Raw genomic sequence first — 21300 nt, 5'->3', positions numbered from 1 at the left:
GGAACCTAATGTTTCTATCTCCAACATTGGTTATGATTTGCCTGTACCATTTGTTAATGGGGTTTTGCATTGGATGGTATGTATGAGTGAAGGTGAAGAGGAACCTCAAGCTGCCAAAATTTTGACATTTGATGTCAATAACTAGACATTTGGAAGTGTAGAACTTCCTAGCATGTCAGTTGGCTTGCATTTCCGGCATCTTGCTTTGTTCAAGGCAAATCTGGCTCTGATTGAATTTCCATTTGGTAATCACCTATACCTCCTTGTTCAGGTGATGAGGGAGTATGGTGTGTGGGATCAACTTTTTGCAGTGTCATTGGAAAATGGTAAAGATTTCTTAGGTTTCACTAGGAATGGTGTACCTCTTTTTCGAACAAGCATTGCAATTATTTCATTTGACCCAGAAACTTCACAGGTGAATGATCTTGGTAATCGATGTGGGCCAGTTATAGCTGCTACTTTAATGGAAAGCCTAGTGTTGCTCGATAAAGCAAACATACTATCTAAATGAGAAGAGACATTACTAACGGTATCATAGAATATTGTCATACAAACTGTGATTGAAATGAGGCCATGATACTGCTATTTCCTTTTACTTGTTGTAGGCATGAAAGAACTGGTCTGAATGTAGAAGGGTGAATTTGTTCTTTTTTAATATTATCCTCTAATGCTTAAGCCCATGCTTGTGTTAGTGTTTTATTTTGCATCTTGTTATTGCCATACACATTTCAAGATTTGATAATATCACAGAAAAACTACATTTTCCTTTTTGTGTCCCTATTACACAACGAATTAGTAAGAAAAAGGGCTCTTTTTGATAAGCAGTAAGAAAGAAGCTCTAAATCTGATGATGTTAAGAAAGGATCATGGAAGAGCTTTTTTATTTTGATAGGTAAATCATGGAAGAGCTTATTCTTCAAGCATAGGCTGATTTCAAGGTCATGTGTGTTTATTTAAATTGTCTTGTCCTTGCTGGTGACTGTACATCTAAATACATGGTTTTGACCACAAGAAGCTAATTTGTGCAACAGAAACTTCACTTTGAAGTTATATATATGCATTTGAAAACACAAAACAAAGGCCATTGTAGCAAGCCAAACTAATAACAGTGCCTATGTTTTTTTATATTTTTTATTAATTCCTCAGCATGTGAAAATTGGCAAATGCAGATAAGTGATATATGCAGGTAGTTTGGTCTTGAAAATAAATAATGTTCTGTTTTGTTTCATACTTGTAAAAAACTCTTTAATTTTTAATTTTTTTATATGTTCTGATATTAATGACCTTTTAGACTTTTTTTTTTTTTGGCATATTTGAGTCCCCAAAGCTTGATCCTTCCCACAACTGCATGACCAGTGACCACATGGAAGGTATGCAGTTTTATACTTGCATGGCATCCTTTATACTTGTGCTCATACATCAGTACAGTTTTCCAATAATCAAGTAACACTAACTGTCTCCAAATCGGTATCATTGTCTCCTATTCATCTCTCATCCTGATTCTTATTCTTAATTAATCTGTCTCCCTTGCTTGTTAATCTTACCTTTTTCTCCTATAAAATTGTAGAAACTGAATTTTATTCTGGCTCTACTTGAATTTATTCAAGGTTTCTTTTACCTAACAGCTCTACTCATATTTTTCTTATTTAAATTTTTTTTTTTCTGATATATCTTTAGGAATGATTTTGAGTGTGATAATGTGGACTGTGGAGTTTACTTGGGAGTCAATTTAGCTAATTTGGTGTCTACATTAACTCTAAAAGCTCTTAGCATTGATGATCAATATGGTTTCCTTTTTTTTTTTTTTTTTTTTTTTGGGTCTATATGCTTGGTCAGTTTTTTATTTGTATATAGATAATTGTAAAACTTTTGGAGATTTTTTCTGGGAATTCTTTCACTTAGATCATTGTAATAACTCCTTTAAATTTGTGAAAATTCTCTATATATAATTTTCCTGTGTAAAGTTAGCTGATTTTTATTAGATGCCTGCATTTGCAATTTACATTTGGTTATTGGTTTATGTTGAACAATAGAATTGGTGAGGGAAACTCTCTTGCTGTTCTGTTTTGTTGGTTCTTTTCTTGATAATCCCTTTGGTTACCAAGAAAGTTTAACAAAAAGAGAAGTAAAAATTTTAATTCAGTGAGAATAGAATTTGTAATACTTTATATGTCTTTCTGGTAAAATCTTCTCCTCTTTTCTTTTGTAATTAAATTCTGTGCAGTATCATATTGATTTTTGTTTTCTTTTGTCTTGGTCCTTTGTTCTAGCTCATTGAGTTTATTTGATTTGCGCCTCCAGACTGACTTAGTATCTTCAAGGGTAGTGTAGTGATTTGATGGATTAAAACTATAAGCTTGATTACCTTGCTTTTCCAAGTTAGGCTTATACTTATAATAAATTTCTTTCATCAACTTGAAACTGACATATTTTTTTCACCTTTTAAATTCTATATTTCTAGCAGATACATCTTTCGCTGGCACCAATTGTCTCCTATAATTTTGTAGAATTACAATTTCTTAATAGAGCTTCATTCCTAAATCTTTTCCTATTTCTTTACAAGCACTATTATGAGAAATAACATTCTCCACTTGTCATTGTCCCATTAATTTCTGAACTCCACATCATCCCTAACATAGCAGCATTCTGCATCTTGCAAGCAGCCTTTACCTATTTTCTGAATTCTCAATTAGTTACAACTATACATTTTGTAGTTGTAATAGCATATATACTTGGATCTATTCAATTCTGGTTTTAACCAACATCTGAGAGCAAATTCTCCTTAATGGCCAACCAATACACAAGAGAGTAATTGGTATAGCTTTTGAGCAAAACATTGTACAGCTCCTATTGAATTGTGTTCGGTTAAGCTATCCCTACAATAGCAAAATTGGACACTTTTACTTTAATTAACCTTTCAGTCTTTCTGCAATTCCCATGAGAAAGTGGCAGGGTACTGTACTTGGTGGGGTTTTATAACACAGTCCTGCCTTCTTTTAGGAACTTCTTACAAACAATTCACTAACCTTGTCCTAACTGTTTATCTTGAATTCAAGTATAAATCTGTCAATTATAATATGCTAAGAAGTAAGAACTGTAGGGATGGGATTTTTTGAATGGTTTTTGGCCATCCAAAGCACAAAAAGAGTGTATGATGAAGCTAAACCAGCTCCTATGTAGTTATGTTTGGTTAAGCTGTTTCATACGATAATAAATTTAAAATATATTTGTGCTTTACCTTTTATCCTTTCTGCAAACCCCTTGATAAACTATTAAACTGGCAGGTTAATTCTAGTTGACGTTTTTTAAATTTTTACTTTTTAGCAGCATGATGCTCTTGCTTTCCTGATTTAGAACACAGAAAATATGCAGTTTCCAAGTAACCCATTTTGTTCTGTTTTAAATAAGAGCTGTTGAAAAGGAGTAGCCAAGTGCTTGTTTAGTGAGCTTTACCATTCCAAGGTCATGCATTTAACCTTCCCTGGTTCAAGCTACATGGTCTTTTGTTTGCTTCTGTAGTGCATTTAACCTTGATATTGACAATAAGAAGCTAATTTATATGACAGAGAGTTGGTCCCAAGATATGTGATCTTTGCTATATCATCTTATCTCTGGCCTTAAGAGATTTATCTAGATAAGGAATGTTATTATTTCATGCTTAGATGGGTTCAATCACATGTTTATTATCCTTGGATGCGGATCAACAAGTTTAGCTGCTTAAATGCTGTGTTTCTGTTAGTACTGTTGTGTTCTTTATCCTATAAAAATGCTATGGTTTATACTGCTATGGAATCTGTTCACTAAACTTGTTTGGTTGAAGAGAGGAAGAACTTAAAGATATATAGCTGTTAGGTCTTGAGGTGCATGAAATGTGTTTCTCTAACTTTTGTTTGGTTGGACAAGAAGAATTTAGGGGCATTTACAGTTCAGTTAGCTTGTCAAATACCTTAGCTTTGAGACAAGCTTTAGTGGGAGTTTAAATCAACTTATAAGTATTTTTAATGATGCAGGCAAATATCTTTGTTTTTTTAAGTTAACATCCATGAAATAGAATACTTTATGGGACTATATTTGACCCCTTGAATGGACATCAACTAGTCAGCCTTTTACTTGCACACTTTACAACTGGTTCTATCTACATGGTCTTTCGTTCACTTCTTGATTCTTGAACCTAATACAAGATCTCCAATTTTTAAACTCTCCATCTCTGTCAGATATAACTTTCATTAACATGAGAAGATTTTGTCTAAATTTTCTCCTATGAATTTGTAGAATAACAATTTCTTTAACAGAAATTCATTCCTGAATCTTTTACTACTTATCTATAACCTCAGGTTATAGAAGGTAGTTGCAAATATTCCTATCTTGTTATTAAGAATTCCATCCTCTCATTTACATGGTCACCATCTCGTTAATGTAGTAGCATTCTGCATCCTGCAATCAACTATGCCAGATATCTCGATCCTATATCAAATATAACTATGAACTGCTGAACTTTTCTCAATTGTTTGATGGAATATACATGGATCTATTTAAATGTGCATTGCACCAAAAACTGAGTCTGCATTCTCTCCTTTATGGCCAACCAAAGCACAAAAGAGTATTTGGTACAGATTTTGAGCAAGAAATTCTGTGTAAGCTCCTATTTATATTATTGGTTATATTATTTCCTACAAGAGTAATATTGGATGTTCCTTGTTGTTTACCCTTTTAGTCTTTTTGTAATTCCCAGGACAATGTGGCAGATTGTGTTTGTTGGTGGAGTTTACAACACAGGATGCTACTTTTACGAACTTATTCTCTCAAAAATTCACTAATCTGATCGTCACCATTTATTTTAAAAGTCAAGGGCCAAACTGCCAATTGGACAACTATGATGTTAAGAACAATAGAGGTAGGTTGTTTTTGAACTGATTATGGCCAACCAAAGCACAAAATAGTGTCTGGTGTGTGGTAACTATCTCCTATCTAGGCATGTTCAAATAAGTATTTTCATATGATAATTAATTCTAAATTATTTGTGATTGACCTTTTAATCATTTTGTAATCCCCTTGATAGAGCGATGGGTTAAGTCTACTTATTCTAAATGATGGTTTGTGAGTTTAGGGGAAAAAAAAAAATTTAGCAACAACATCAACCTCCTTGCATAGAATGATGTCATCCCCTACAGACTTCTAAATGATAATTATTTAATCCCTCAGCATGTTAAATTGGCACATGCAGACAAGTGAAGAAGCTTATTTGTAGATAGTTTGGTCTTGACATTGGATAAGGATCTGCTTTGTTTAATACTTCCTTATTGCAAAGCAAAATAAAATAATTTTGTTTTTTAGCACAGTTTAAGTCCTCAAAGCTTGACCCATGCCCACAACTGCCTGACCACATGATGGTATGCAATTGTTATACTTGCATGCATGACATCCTTTTATGTCCAAGAAAAAGATAATCAATGGAGTTTTTCAATAATCAATTAAAAATAACTCTATCTCTAAATTAATATCATTGTCTCCTATTCATCTCTCATCCTGATTCTTATTGTTCATTAATCTCAGTGTCCCTTCCTTGTTAATCTTAACTTTTTCTACTATAATGAGTCTGAATTTGATTCTGGCTGTACTTGAATTGATTCAATGTTTCTTTTACCTAAGAGATCTTCACACATTCTTCTTTATATATATATATATATATATATATAAAGAAGAATGTGTGAAGATCTTATATATATATATATATATTTATATATATATTCCATTATATATCTTTAGGATTAATTTTGAGTGATATAATATGGACTGTGGAGTTGATTTGGTGTCAACCAAGCTAATTTGGTGTTATACATTAACCCTAAAAGGTCTTGCATTGATGATCAATACGGTCTCCTATTTACTTTTGCATGTCTGGTGTATTTGCTTGTTGAGTTTTTGATCTGTATATAGATAATTGTACAAGTTTTGGGATTTTTTTTTTCTCGGAATATTTCACTTAGACTAGTGTAATAACTTGTTGAAATTTGTGAATATTCTCTGTATATAATTTTCATGTGTAAAGTTAGTTGATTTTCATCAAATGCCTGCATTTGCAATTTACATTTGGTTATTGATTTATGTCGAACAATAGAATTGCTGAGGGAAAATTCCTTGCTGTTTTGTTTCGTTGATTCCTTCTTGATGATCCGTTTGATTATCAAGAAAGTTTAAGAAAAAGAGAAAACTTTGAATTCAGCGATATTAGCATTAGTAATATTATTATATGCCTTTCTGGTCATAATTTCTCTTATATTCTTTTGTATTTAAATTCTGCACAGGCTCAAATTGATTTTTGTTTTCTTTTGTCCTGGTCCTTTTTTCTAGCTCATTGAACTTAATAAGTTAATATCTTTGCAACTACAAGCTCGATTACTTTGCTTATCAAGTTAGTAAATTGGCAATTTCCGGCCAATTTACTCTACTCTCTCCTCTACCCCCGCTTCATCCAAACTGGCCATTAATGTAGAACAGGTGGACCAAGCATTTCCTTGAATAAAGATATCATCATGATTCCCAACAAATGAGCTGCAAGCAATGAAAAGTAACAGAACAAAACCACCAGTGGTTTGAATTGCATGAAATTGGGCGAGTTGAAAAAAAAATGACGTGGGGACCAAAACTCATACTTCTAGCCATGACTTACACCCTATGACTTCGTTTAGGCTTTTAATTAACACAACTAAAAGAAAGAGCCATGAAACAGAATCAACATCATCTTTGGCATTTTAACAAATAGTAATCTCAAAGTGAATTTTGGAGGAATTAACAGAACCCACAAAAAGGAAGGTGGATATGAAAGAGAATTCTGGATGGATGAAAGTAAGGTAAAAAATATATAAAGAATTTTGGATAAGGAATCAAAAGAAATTTGAAGAAACTAAAGTAGTATCCAAAGAAGTTCAAATACAAAGCACACGGTAAAAGGAATCCTTGTCAATGAACATGAAATTGAGAGGAAGTCAATCAAGAAACCCAACCTTGATTAAAGAACCCCATTCTTGGCCAACGTTTATGATCAGTTTTTAAAGGAATACCAAGTGGAAGTCTCTGGGAAACTATAAATTCAGGAACTTTTAAGTGTTTGTTTGGATTGAGGGGGAGGGAGAAGAAGTAGTGTAAAATTGGCCGGAAATTAAGAACAAGCCATAAGTTGACAGAAGTAAATATTGGAAGAGAATTTTCCTGTGCAGACTAAAATCCCCAACAAATTCAGATTTTGTTTATCAAAAAGGGGGGAAAAAAATCAGATTTTGGTTCCGTCCATACTATTGACTCAGTCGTGAGTTGGTGTAACTTGTTCTTTTGAAATGTAAAGAACGGAATGTGGTAGTATCCGTTTGGATAGACGTCCACGTTTTCAGCTTAGCGCGTTTTCAGTTTTTTTTTTTTTTTTTTATTTCAGCCGCAGTTGTTGACCCATTCTCCAATAAACAGTATACTCTTGTACTGTTTATGAGACTCACAAATTTTACTTTTTAGAAATTTTTTCATTAAAAATAGGTTTCATGGTACTATTCATACATTTAAAAATTATTTTGTTACAATATTTTTAATTTTTAATTTTTAATTTCAGCAAAATAAGTTTTACCCAAATGAACCTTAGTCTGACAGTTTGACCGGTGTGCGTGATTTTTTGAGTTGTACTATTATCATCTAGATGTCCATCTAACGGTTAGATTGGTGTTGAAGTGATATTGAAATGGAAACATGATAATAACTACACGTTTTAAACCAATGTGTAAGAAATAGACTAGTCCAAAAGTACAGGAAAAAAAAAAAAAAAAGTCAGTAGTCCTTGACAGGAATTCTAGAAATGCTTTTCTACTATAACTTTATGGCAAGACAAGTTTTTCATCTCTTTCATATACCATTAATCATTATAATTCTTCTGGAATTTTTCAGTAATATACCATTTGTGTGGTTGCAAGTTAGAGATTGATGCTTACCAATACTAGAAACCCCTGGCTCTTCTCTGTTTTGTTTTTAATCCTGTCTTACTATATAGCATGCTTCTCTACTGCAGGTGATACCCTTTCTGCAGCCGAGTCTCTTTCAGCGAGTGAGAGCCTAGTATCCCAAGGTAGCATTTTTGAACTCGGTTTCTTCAAACCAGGTACTTCTTCAAACATCTACCTAGGAATATGGTATAAGAAGTTTGATGTCAAGGTCAAGGACATAAGCGTTGTTTGGGTAGCAAATAGAGAAAACCCTTTGACAGAACCATCTTCTTCAAGACTTAAACTGTCAGAAGATGGCAATCTTATCCTGCTTGACAGATCCTCCAAGAAACCATTTTGGTCAACAAATTTGGCATTTCCAATGTCAAATTCAACTGAAGCAATAATTGGTGATGATGGAAATTTTGTTTTAAGAGACAAGTACAATGTGTCTACTATATATTGGGAGAGTTTTGATCATCCAACAGACACATTGTTGCCGGGTGGAAAGCTTAGGATTGATAAGATTACTGGAAAATCAAAGCAGCTTATTTCATGGAAGAATTCAGAAGATCCTGCACCGGGTATGTTCTCATTTGGCTTAGACCCAAATGAAGGCAGTCAATATATCTCGGAGTGGAATAGATCCCAAAGTTATTGGAGCAGTGGAATTTGGAATGGAAGATTTTTCAACTTGGCTCCTGAGATGACACAAAATAGTATCTTCAACTACAGTTTTGTGTCAAATGAAAATCAAATCTATTTTAGTTATTCTCTTAATAATAGTACTTTTATCCCTTCTAGGTTTGTCATTAATTTTTCAGGAATGATCCAGCAACAGATGTGGTCGGACAGACCTTGCATTTGGAATACATTTTGGTTTCAACCAAGACAAAAGTCCAATGTCTATGCTTTTTGTGGAGCATTTGGCATGTTTCATGAAAATGTATCAAACCCTTGTCAATGTCTACAAGGTTTTGAACCATTTTCGGTTCAAGACACCAAACTAAATGATTGGTCAGGTGGTTGTGTGAGGAAATCCCCTTTGCAATGTGAGGATAGTATGAATACAAACGGTGAAAGAGATTGGTTCTTGAAAAAATCAAATGTGAGATTGCCCGTAAATTCAAAAGCAAATCTTACAGGGAGTGCTACAACATGTGAATTGGCTTGCATGAAAAATTGTTCTTGTGCAGCTTATGCTTATAATAGCAGCAGTGGGTGTATGATATGGGAACGGGCTCTTTTGAACTTGCAGCAACTCTCAGATGGTGGTGAGGCTGGACAAGATATCTATCTCAGACTTTCTGCTTCTGAGCATCAAATTACTTCCCTTCAAGGTACTGAAAGGCAGGATGAGTGCAATGACATCTACACAAACTCATGTTATCTTGTTTTCTGCAAGGATACTTCATTCTTGTTTATGGTTGAGCTAACATTGGTTCTTATCATCATAATCAGGCAACAAATGGAAAGTATGGGTCATTGTAGGCGTGTCACTCCCTGCAACAGCACTTCTGTCATGGCTCTGCATTTGTTTTTTAAGCAAGGGAAAGGTCAAACCCAAAGGTAAGCATAAGCTCTAGCCATAAATAGAAATCTGTTTCTGAATGTTATAAAATTATTATTCTTATTTTTAATTTATTGGATCAGTAACAATGAAAAGAAATCTGTGATAGGTCCTTATTCTTAGTACTCAACACTCCTGGCAGGGCAATGAAAAGCTTTTGCCATTTTTGTCAACGGAAAATGTTTCCTAGAAAACATTTTGGATTTTCTGGTATCTGGTCTGGCAGAAAACACAAATGAATTGAAAGCATTTTCTGTGTTCAACGAAAAACATGTCCAACAGAAGGTGTTTTCTGGAACATTACATACTTAACAAACCATTTCAAATAAACTCCACATCACAAAAAATTTCTCAAGATTGTTCATTGACTGTTTATCAAATCAACTTTTTTGTTCCAACCAGTTGCTTTCTCACTTTGCATAGATCCTAAAATTGGGGTTTGTTTTCCTATTTGAGACTCCCAAATGACCTATAAAATAGAAAACCTTTTCCTAATCGGTTTATGTTTTTGTGAATGAAAGCTGTTATATATATAATTATTTAAAATTACAGAAATTTTTTTATTATTGATTTTCCATGTTAGCCAAACAACATAAAATGTTTTTTGGCTCATTTTCAATGTCATGATTAAATGCAGAAGATGATCTAGTATTCTAGAAAACGAGTTATTTTCTACAAAACGTTTTCCATCAAACAAAATAAGCATTAGTCTCATCAGTTGGCAAAGGTAGTGTTCAAGCTCTTGAACGATATGAACCAGGTTTTCGGTGAACCTCATGCAGATTTTACTAAATACACCCCTAGGAAGGGTTGACCTTTGCAGTTATTTAGTCATTTATGTGAAATGGGAATGAAATATCACATTGTTAATTGTTGTTTTTTAAAACGAGCAAAAAAGTTTCTTTGCCTTTGCGTACTGACACGGCTCGTAGTAGTTGAACTTTGGTGAACCTTTTCCTGTGACCTTATTAATTGATTTTATTAGACTGAGCACTGTATTTAAGTGGTGAAGTCTTATCATTCTACGTCAAACAGGAGAAAAGGATTCAAGCAATGATTTACGGTTATTTGATTTTAGTGCTGAAATCCATGCAATTAATGATGGATCAAATACTAAAGATTGTCTGAAGAAGAGAGGGAAGAAGGATGTGGGGTTACCACTATTCAGTTATGAGAGTGTATCAGCTGCAACTAATAATTTCTCAGATGCAAATAAACTTGGAGAAGGAGGTTTTGGACCTGTTTACAAGGTACGATCCATTCTCCTAATCAATGTGATCTACATATTATAAGACAACCAACAATGTTAAATTTTCATGAAAGTTCAAAGAGATTGTGATTCACTTTCATAGGGAAAATTACTCAAGGGGCAGGAAATTGCAGTGAAGATGCTTTCAAAAAGATCTGGACAGGGGCTTGAAGAATTCAGAAATGAGATAACACTAATAGCAAAACTCCAGCACAGAAATCTAGTCAGACTCTTGGGTTGCTGTATCGAGCTAGATGAAAATATACTAATATATGAATACATGTCTAATAAAAGTCTGGATTTCTTCCTTTTTGGTGTGTATTTTCCATCTTGGTATTTTTTTTCTATATATATTTGAATATTCTGGGTTCTTGAGTACTGATTTTCTTAGCTGTTATGCCATTTGAAAAGATCCAACCAAGAAACAGATGTTAGATTGGAGGGCACGCTTTCACATTATTGAAGGGGTCGCTCAAGGGCTTCTATATCTTCATCATTATTCAAGGGTACGAATCATACATAGAGATCTAAAACCCAGTAACATTCTCTTGGATAATGAAATGAATCCGAAAATATCAGATTTTGGCTTGGCTCGAATATTTGGAGCCAATGAAACACAAGCAAACACAAACCGGATTGTTGGAACTTAGTAAGTATGAAATCAACTTCTCATCTAATATATATATATATATATATATATATGCAATTGCCAAATAAATTTATTGAGCAAGCCACTTAAATAATCAAATATTGAATTTTGCAATCTAGTGGGTACATGTCTCCTGAATATGCTATGGAGGGCCTCTTCTCTATAAAGTCTGATGTGTTTAGCTTTGGGGTACTACTTTTAGAGATTGTGAGTGGAAAGAAGAATACTGGTTTCTACAACAGCGCATCACTCAATCTTCTTGCATATGTGTGTAGCTTTTATAACCTTTCAAGTTCTTTATGTTTTTGCACAGTTTTCTAAATTGAGAAGTTCGTAGTAATAAATATACATTTATTTGAAATGAAACAGGCTTGGGAGCTGTGGAGATACGATCGAAGTTTGGAATTGATGGATCCAACAATAGGATATCCTTCTTCCACTTCTATTATGTTGCGATTTATTAACATAGGGCTTCTCTGTGTCCAAGAAAGCCTGAGTGATAGACCTACCATGTCTAATGTGGTCTCATGGCTTAGCAATGAACATGTTCCTCTACCTACACCCAAGCAACCTGCTTTTACCACTGGCCGGAATATGATGGACACAAATACATCAACTACCAGCGCAGCAAATTGCTCAATAAACAATATTACTGTTTCTATAATGGAAGCTCGATAACTATTTGGTGTATCAAAGTCAAATTCATTTTGTAAAATCTAGTTTTTTTGTCTAATTTTTATGCATATGGATCTACTACACACTTTTTTTTTTTTTAATTACTGAATATTTATGCAAAATATTATTTGACATTCCTTTGTGATTAAACTTATAGAATAAATAAATTAGCGACTGGCCACAAAGTTTAAAAAAATATATATATGGCTGGGAGACTAAAAATCAGTCTTGGCTCTCTAAAGAAAAAGTGCTCTACAAAACTAAAACCCAAAGCCCTTGTGAAAAAATTGTGAGATATTTTCGTCTTAGCTTTGGACACACTTTAACGTCCATTCTCTGCCCCAAGTATCAGAGAAAACTTTCTAAGCTTCCTCTGCTTGATCTCGCTCAGGCAGGGTTTTGCTTGAGCTGGCCATTTGCGAGAAAGGAGTAAAATCTCAGGTTGATGAAGTAACAGCAGCTGACTAGCTTGCTTGAGCCAGATCTTCATGTGCCAATTCTTCGATTTTCTTCACAAATTGATCATGAAATACAACCTTGACTCAGAAGATATTGTCACAAATATTAGCTAATTTTAATCCTAAAAGATTTATTCATCCATTTTTCTTAAGGACCATGTGCTTCACCCCTTATTAGGATACCTCCATTCTTTTTAGTCTCAAAATCAATTTACAATCTATAAGACTTGGTCCAGTGATTTCACATAAATGGTGACAGATTTAAGAGTAAACTTATGCAGATAATTCTTTCTTTATAACTTTTTAAATATACTTTTTGGGAGAGGTGGTTTGTGTACCGTGAGCCATGATTTAACCTACATTGTGAATCGAGACTTGAGAGATTGGGGAGGGGGAGTATGTCACATAATCAGTCCTCAACCTATGGAATTTGCAAGCATTGGATGTGGCCTTGACGATAATGGGATACTATGTTAATGTCTCATGAGAGTCCTACTGCTACCCAACCTATGAGAGTCCTTATTGTTTCTTCTTCTTGGTTATCTAGTAAGTGAAGAGATTAGGTTTAGCACTTCAATACATTGAATTTGTTGAGATGATGACACGTCTGGCCATGTTTTGTCATTTCAACCGGTCCAGTACATTGGAGGTACTAGAACCATGCCAAGTCCTTTTGGTAAAACTCGAAAACCAACTAATGTTTTGAGTGCAACACTTAAAATTTTTGTAATATTATTTTATGTGTGAATTGGTAAATATTTGAGAAAAAAATATTAAGTTTCTCATTTGATAACAAGTGTACATATTATTTTTAAATTAAACAATACTAAGGAATTATTCAAATCTCTAAGATGTTAAGTAGCATTCACAATAAGTTCAATATTGTCAATTATTAAGAGCAGACATCATAAGTTGAAACTCTCTCTAAAAAAACAATAAGCTCAACCAATGTCTATTATTTACTTCAAATTTTGGTAACTCACCCCAACCAATAGTTTACTAGTAAAATAATACCACTCATTAAAAAAAAAAATAATTCAGATAATACCCCAACTCCATTTTTTAATCTAAGTACCCAAGTACAATTCCTCACTGACTCTCTATCTCTCTTCTTCTGAAAATGTCCCAAATGAGAGAACCATGTTGATAACCACCGATCCTCTGAAAAAGTAAGAACCATCTCTCGGACGACATCGTACTAAACATCTTGATAACGTTGGGTGTGCATGCGAGTGAAATTCTACATTGAATAATGATGAGAAGAATGAGTAGTTAATATAACATAATTGAGTACATATCCATAGGGCTTAGACTTTTTGGGTTAAAATGTGTCTCTATATGTTATATTAATTAATCAAGGAAGCTCCTTAGAGTTTTTATCTCCCCTACAACTAGTATCAGAGCCTAGGCATTTGCAACGCCATCAAAGGGGCACAGACAGGGGTTTGCTGATTACTCTGTTTTATATAGCAAGATTGCCCCAACTTCATTTTTGCTTTGGAGGCCCCTCTTCTGTTTCTAGTGATTGTCTCTGTTTGACATGGAGACTATATTGGCAGTTAGAAGATTTTGGAAACTTGTTTAAGCCTTTGGGCTTAGGAGTCCTATAACGTATGACTGTCTGATGTGGTCCTTGCTTTGTTTCAATAAAAATAGTCCGCTAGTTTCCTTTTTTTTTTTTTTTTTTTTTTTTTTTTTTTTTTTTTTAATTTTTTTAAAAACACCTTAATCCTTTTGAAGATTTCATGAACAAACATACTTTTTCAAAATGTTACTTCCTTTAGTGTTTCTCTCTTATAGTGTTGCAAATGTTTAGATGGTAGATCTTACTTCAATCCAAAATAAATAAATAGGTAAACATGGAGGGAAACTAAAACAAAAGCGAAAAAAAAAGAAAAGGAGAAGAAAAATGAAGATTTGAAACGAGAATGTTGAAAATGGGATGTGGAAGTGCTTATTTGGTGAGTAGGCCTTGTGCTTAATTCTCTATTTGGAAGTGATTATTTGTTGTTATCAATTTCTTTGGATAAAATAATAATAATTTTTTTAACAAAATATGCAGCAAACATTTTGTTTACATCAATTATTTATTTATTTTTTAAAGTTGGGCTTAAAAATTGTGGTTGCACCAAGTAGTTTCACCAAATTACAACAATTCTTTCTAAGCTATGATTGCACCAAGTAACTTCATCGAATTACAACAATATTTTGGATAAAAACAATTTTTTAGATAGAGATAACAACTTATTTGTTTTTATCACTTTCATTGGATTAAGTTACAATAAATGTTCTAACAAAATATGCAACATACATTTTGTTCATATCAACTTAAAAATATATAAATATATATATACATATACATATATATATATATATATATATAAACTTAATTGTCATTATACATATATTTTTTAAAAAGAATGAAAAATACCAGAGCCAATAAAAAAAGAAAATTCATAGAAAAATGTGTAGTTGTCAAGTAGAAGAATAGTATTAAAAAAAAAATAAAAACAAAAAAACAAAACCACTTTCATTGGAAGGATATACACGCTATATAGATACATAGGAGTTGATAAATTTATCAAAAAAATTTCCCTCAAGTTGCATCTTACATTTTATTAATAATTAAAAAAATCATTTTATTAATAGTTCGGATATATTTCCTTGAATCAAGAGATAAAATTGAACTATAATTTAAGGGAAATGTTAATGAATGCTTTAAGGACATTGTTTTAAGAATTATTTTTAGAAAAATTTTATGAAAAAATGATAAAACCAATTAATTTTTCTGTTAGCTTTTTATATTTCCCATAAAAGTAGTATTAAAACTTTCCTAATATGATTTATTAACAATTGTCTTAAAGGCACATGTTAGCATGACTCATAATTTAATCTAGCTAAACTTTATTATCTTAGTTTCAAAATTTTAAATTTTAATCCAACTAAAAATCTATTATCAAAATTTCAAAACTTATTGTAGGGACACGATTATTTAGCGACCCAAAAATGACATTGGGCTTGTAAGTAAAGGGCCCTAACAATATGATTTGTAGAGAGTAGGTTTGAAAGGCAGGACCTTAGTCACAGGTTAGCAGTTTAATCGGGGTTTCTATGGAAGCTCATCTATGGGTGGACTTGGCTTGACTAGTTAAGCCTTCCATTAGTGCGGGTTGTAGGATTTAAGTCCTCGGACATCGTCCGAGGAGCATTGTATCCTTCTTTTTCTCCCTTTTGCAGGATTTTTTATCCCCTTCGGGGGGGGGGAGGGGGGGAATCCCATTCTCCTTCGCTTTCTTTCCCTTTTATACTAGTGTTCATCTCTCCTTTTAGTGTCCATTTGTAAGTTTTACTTTCTGGGGTACAAACCTGTCCTATCAATCTATACCTAGAGTGATTGGGGGTTGTTGGAAAAGTTAAATGGCATAGTTTGGAGCATGGGCTTGTCAGATGCAGGGTTTTGTATTACGATGTTGGTAGTTTTCTCCCTTGTCCTGCCCCTGTACTGAGTTTGCCCTCTTCTTCAGGCGTTTTGTGAGGTGTTGAGCATGAGGTCGTCCTCGGCAATATCCTTATGCTTCTTTTGGGATTTCATTATGCGTCCTCGGCAATAGTTCTCCTCGGCTTAGGCCTTGGGCCCTAATGTAGAGTGGGCCTGAGCCACGAATTCTCTAGCCCCACACTTACATATTTCAATTTTTAAAAAAATATTTATATAGTATATATGAATTTTCATATTTTACAGTTTGGGCCTAAATTTTATAGTCCCCCCCCCCCCCCCAATATTTTGTTTGGTCCCAAGAACCCAATCAAATTTCTGAAATTGGTCCAAATGACCCAAATGAAATTAATCACCTACCCCATTCATTGGGCCCGTGGTCCCTCCAAAGTCCAAACACAATACAACAAAAACACCTATCCCCAAATCACCAATATCATAACCAAAAAAAAAAATCCTTTTCGGGGTTTACACTTCACAGCATTCACGTCCACTGCCCAATATTTTATTGAGGTAGTTATCATTTAGAAAGACAAAAAGAAGAACTAACTTAATGTATGTAACCAAATCGTTTGAACTTTGGGTGTCATCAGACTAAATACTAACTACTTTTTTTTTTTTTTTTTTTACTACAAATTTTAACAATAGTTTTACAACAAATTATAGGTGACAATTTGTTAATAATAAATAAAAAAATGATGTCATTAATAAACTCAGATTAAATTTAGTAACAATTTATCAGTTAGAATTCTTTGTAAAATTGTTGTAGATATATCATTACTCTATTTTTTTTTTTAGTTAGAGAATGAATAATTATCATGAGATAATTTCTATGAATTTTAATTAATTTTAATTTATAAATTCTAGGAAAGTCATTAAAAACAAAACATTTAAATACTTCTAGAGCCAATGTTGATAATGTAGCATTCCTAACCCTTAATATTAATATCCTAGTTTTTTAAATCCTCAAACAAAGTTTTGAAAAATTGAAATTAATAAAGTTGATATTTTTTCATTAGAGCATGATCCTAGTTGCGTCCAAAAGTATGAGATTATCATATTAGTCAACATGAAAAAATCAACATATTCTTTCAAAGTACCCAATAAATGGACTATAAGCCATCTTTCTTTTTCTCTTTTAATAGAAGGCTAGAATATTATTTCATAGCTTTCAATTTTTGTTTTTCATGTTATTTCCTTTGTGACTTAAAATTCATGTAATAAAATGCAATTTTTTTTGTCTACCATGATTTTTAATTTAATAAACCACCATGTCATCAAAAAATATTTTGGTTCATGCTTTGGCCCCCCCTAAATTGAAATCCAGATTCTATCCCTATTTCCATAGAACCCCTTTTGCACCCTACATTTTTTTTTTCTTTCAATTTGCAACTTATGCATATGTACTTGTATATGATAGTTTTGATTAAATAAATTCATTTTACTTATTGTTATTTGTTTCTAAATTTGCATTTATGAATATTATGTCAATGGAAGTCTACAATAAATAAGCAAAACAATGGATACCCATTTAATTTCTTGGTTCCTCTTAGGAAAATTTTTATTTATTTATATTTTAAATTTTTGGACTATTTTGTGTGTGTATTTAGGTTTTGGTTATTCTATATATTTATTTTTTATTTTTTATTTTTTTCAATTGACTATCACTAAGAAAAATCTGATTCAAATTTCATGTCTTTTATGTGGTGTAGTACAATCTAATTCCAAGTTACTTTTACTTATTGATTGTTAAAACTATCAATTTTTATCTATTTACATGTTTTAAAATTTTATTTGTACTCTGTGTTAATTTCTTAGTATGCAGAATTTCTCCTATATCCTTTTAGATTGTATAATTTAAGGTTCTTGTGAGCTTTTTTATGACTATATTTCTTTGAAAGTATAACTAAATTCAATTTAGAATTTCTCCTATATCCTTTCAGATCATAAAATTTAACTATAATTCAATATGAGTGCTATGATGTAATGGTATGGAATGTTTTCTTTTTGAGTAGATTATATAGCAAGTGAAATATCTATATCATTTATTTTCTCATTACATGATTTTTTGTTGTTGACAACAATATTTTCTTGTGGATTTAATTTGTTGTGGTTTTCGTTTGGTGTAGGTAGTTTATCTTCTTTAAAAGAAAATTTTGCTGCCAACATGAAATAGGATACAAGAGAAAAAGAAGGATCTAAAAGGGTTAATACATGTGAGCTAGCATATAATATTTGGTTAAATTATATCCATCTTTCTACATTCTTGTGTAAGTTTATCTTTACTTAACTTTTTTTATTTAAATTCTGAAATTTAGATTGTTTTACTGAATTGGGATTATGGCTTAATAATTTGTTTTCAAATGTTTTAATTATTAAAGTCATTATTTTCTCATGTATAATATTAATATATGTATTCTTAAAGGCTAAAGCACAATTCGATTAGAGACATTACTCAAGCTATTTAAGTTAGGGTGTTATATATATATATTATTAGTAAGTTAGAATGTTACATCTGGATACTACATATGTTGGTTTTACAAATAAGACTTAAATATGAAATTTCTTTTAGGTGTGTAAATATAATTGATTTTTTAATCTTAATTTTGGAATTAATTCTTTTTGGATAATCTTATTCATGCAAGTATTAGAAATGATTTTATTACTTCAGTTCATATCACACTCTTCATTAATAAGTAAGAAATTATTAAAAAAAAAGAGAAAATTTGTTATTGATAATTTAATTTAGAAATATTATATATAAGGACAAATATACAAAATTATGCATTTTATAAGCAATTTATTACAAGATATAATAATAATAATAATACTAATAATAATTTATTTAATTAGATTTGAGTTCTAAAATTATATAACAATAACTTATATTTAATTATTGTTTTTCAATATATATATATATATATATATTTATATATAAAGAAAATTCATAACTAAAATCGTGTGATACACGGATCTGGTGGTAATATAATAAGAAGGGTTAGGTGTAGTAGTAAACAAGTTTTTATTTATTTATTTTTTTTGTAAGGAGTGTCGTAGTAAACAAGTGATAGACTGAGTTGGAAACTTTCACCGGTGGTAGTATAATATGAAGGGTTAGGTGAAGCAGTAAAAAGTGTTTTTTTCCTTTTTCTTTTTTTTTGACTGAAATGGTAGAAAGTAAAAAGTGTTAATACTTACTACTAGTCATAGTTGGAAACTTTCACCGGTGGTAGTATAGTAGTAAAATGTTTTTCCTTACATCGATTATCGCACCGTCCGACCAATGGAAGGCCAGTTTCGGCATTGGGCCACACAATCCCTGGTCAATTCTAGTCATAGTTGGAAAGTTTGGTGTAAGTTCTTTACATCGACCAATAATATGTTCGAACTCGTTGCTAAAGGGTCAAGGTCATCGTGGTTTCTAGGGACACTTGTAGGCCCAGTAGCTTCTTCAATAATGTACCTTCTTGACTCACTTTCGTTTTCACTTTCGTTTTCACACATAAAAATTGGATCAAACCCTTTGACTGACGGGGTCCAATTTGGTCTAATAAATTGTCAAATTTTAATAATTTATGTTTGATGGATACAAACAATACTTTGAGAGAAACAGTGGCCAAAAAAAAAAAGAAAAAACTTTGAGAGAGACAAAGAAATAATAAGACAGGAAAAGAAGTGTAATTTTGGTTGTTCCGACTCTCGAGAGGGAATCACTTTGATGCAATAAGAGTTGTGGTAAAATTGTAAATTAGCGCGTGGTCATAGAATTACTCAAAAACAAAAGAAAACAAGCGACGAAGTTTGTATTTGACTGAAAAAACCTCCAATATACAAGCCACTTATGACTGCCAAAAAACAAAAAGCAAATATATACTTGCAATTTTTTATATTTATTATTTATCTTTAATAACACTTTTTTTTTTTAAATTTTTACTTTATAATATATATATATATATATATATATATATTGAACATCTTTTCTTAGAATCCCAATAATTTGGGTTTAACTAAAATAGAGTAATTTTATGACCGCAACAATTTCACAATTTTTTTTTAAATTTTTTTATATTGGTAACAATTTGTCATTTAAGATTTTTTGTGAAATTATTGTAAAAATTTTTGGGATTACCATTTCTCACAAAAATAATCTTAGCCCTCCAAACATAATCCATAACCTTTTTTTTTTTTGAAAAAAAAAAAAAAAAAACCAAATCATGTCATACTTGTAATCTCCTCATAATTGTTGTAATCCCTTTAATTAATTAGTTAGTTGAGACAATGATGAATTAGTTAGGATTTGAGTATGTCATATGCGCTCTACAAAATAGGTTTCGATCACCAATCCTTGATGCATTAATGGAGAATACCACCCAAGTATCCAAGATGCAAGAACTTGAATTTCATGCCATTGGAGCAAGAACCAATTCTTGATGCACCAATGGAGGCTCTCACTCAAGAGTCTATGATTTAGGAATCGGCAATCCAAGTGTTGGTGATCCAAGAATCAAAGATGCAAGCACCAACAATTCTAATGGTTCTAGAATCAAATGAGGTTTTAAGGATCTAAGAACATTCCAATGTCCAAAGAACCAATGAGACCTTGAAGATTGAAGAACCATTAAAGGCTCAATAATTTGAGAGTTTGAAGATCTACGAAAAAGAAACCGTCATGTACATGAGACTGCTTCCCAAAGAGAAGTGCATAAATATGGTGATTAAAATATCACTAAGGTATTGGTCTATTGAAAGATCTCCTTTGATGAAGATGCCAACCACAACAATACCATGTGGACAAGGTGTTTTAAAGGGGAGGGAAATGATAGAAACCCCAAAGTATGTCATGAATAGAGTAGATCAAAAAAAACTTTTTCACTGCTTGTTTTATATGAGATGAAAAACCATGTTTTCCAACAATTTAAGGAACAACTAAAAGACAACACAAGCCATCATTAATTGTTCAAATCTATTTTTATCATAGAAATTCTTGTAATTTAGTAACTTTTGGAGTAGTTGTAAATACTAGTTTCTATATCAATAATAAGTAGCTAATTGGTATCAATCACAAAGGAGTCAATTTCATACTAGATGTTGTTTTAGTTTGGCTAGGAGAACGAAATTTCGGTATCAATTGATACCGGTGTACCATTTCAGGATTACCGCTATTTATATATTTCTATACATGAAAAAAAAAAAAAATTATTTATTTGTATTATTTATGTAAGTATGAATTTATTAATTT

General features: G+C 32.0%; 1 protein-coding gene across 1 annotated transcript; it reads left to right on the top strand.

Annotated features, from left to right (window-relative positions):
• Window positions 1–7871: 7871 nt before the first annotated feature.
• LOC115987603 (receptor-like serine/threonine-protein kinase SD1-8) lies at window positions 7872–12177 on the top strand. Its single transcript, XM_031111188.1, has 7 exons — window positions 7872–9304; window positions 9426–9533; window positions 10570–10784; window positions 10887–11097; window positions 11195–11432; window positions 11552–11699; window positions 11802–12177. The coding sequence occupies exons 1-7, from the start codon at window positions 7966–7968 to the stop codon at window positions 12108–12110; spliced, it is 2568 nt and encodes an 855-aa protein (XP_030967048.1). The 5' UTR covers window positions 7872–7965; the 3' UTR covers window positions 12111–12177.
• Window positions 12178–21300: the final 9123 nt, after the last annotated feature.

This window comes from Quercus lobata, chromosome 4 (genome assembly GCF_001633185.2).
Source record: "Quercus lobata isolate SW786 chromosome 4, ValleyOak3.0 Primary Assembly, whole genome shotgun sequence".
In the NCBI taxonomy this organism is placed as follows: Eukaryota; Viridiplantae; Streptophyta; class Magnoliopsida; order Fagales; family Fagaceae; genus Quercus; species Quercus lobata.
The sequence above is the reverse complement of the archived record's forward strand: the minus strand, read 5'-3'. Positions and strand labels throughout refer to the sequence as shown.

Bases quoted from the DNA above. Each gene is read 5' to 3' on its own strand.
- LOC115987603 (XM_031111188.1), top strand. From the start codon at position 7,966: ATGCTTACCAATACTAGAAACCCCTGGCTCTTCTCTGTTTTGTTTTTA. The intron at 9,305-9,425 runs GTACTGAAAGGC...CATCATAATCAG, and splicing joins TCAAATTACTTCCCTTCAAG to GCAACAAATGGAAAGTATGG. The intron at 11,433-11,551 runs GTAAGTATGAAA...TTTGCAATCTAG, and splicing joins AACCGGATTGTTGGAACTTA to TGGGTACATGTCTCCTGAAT.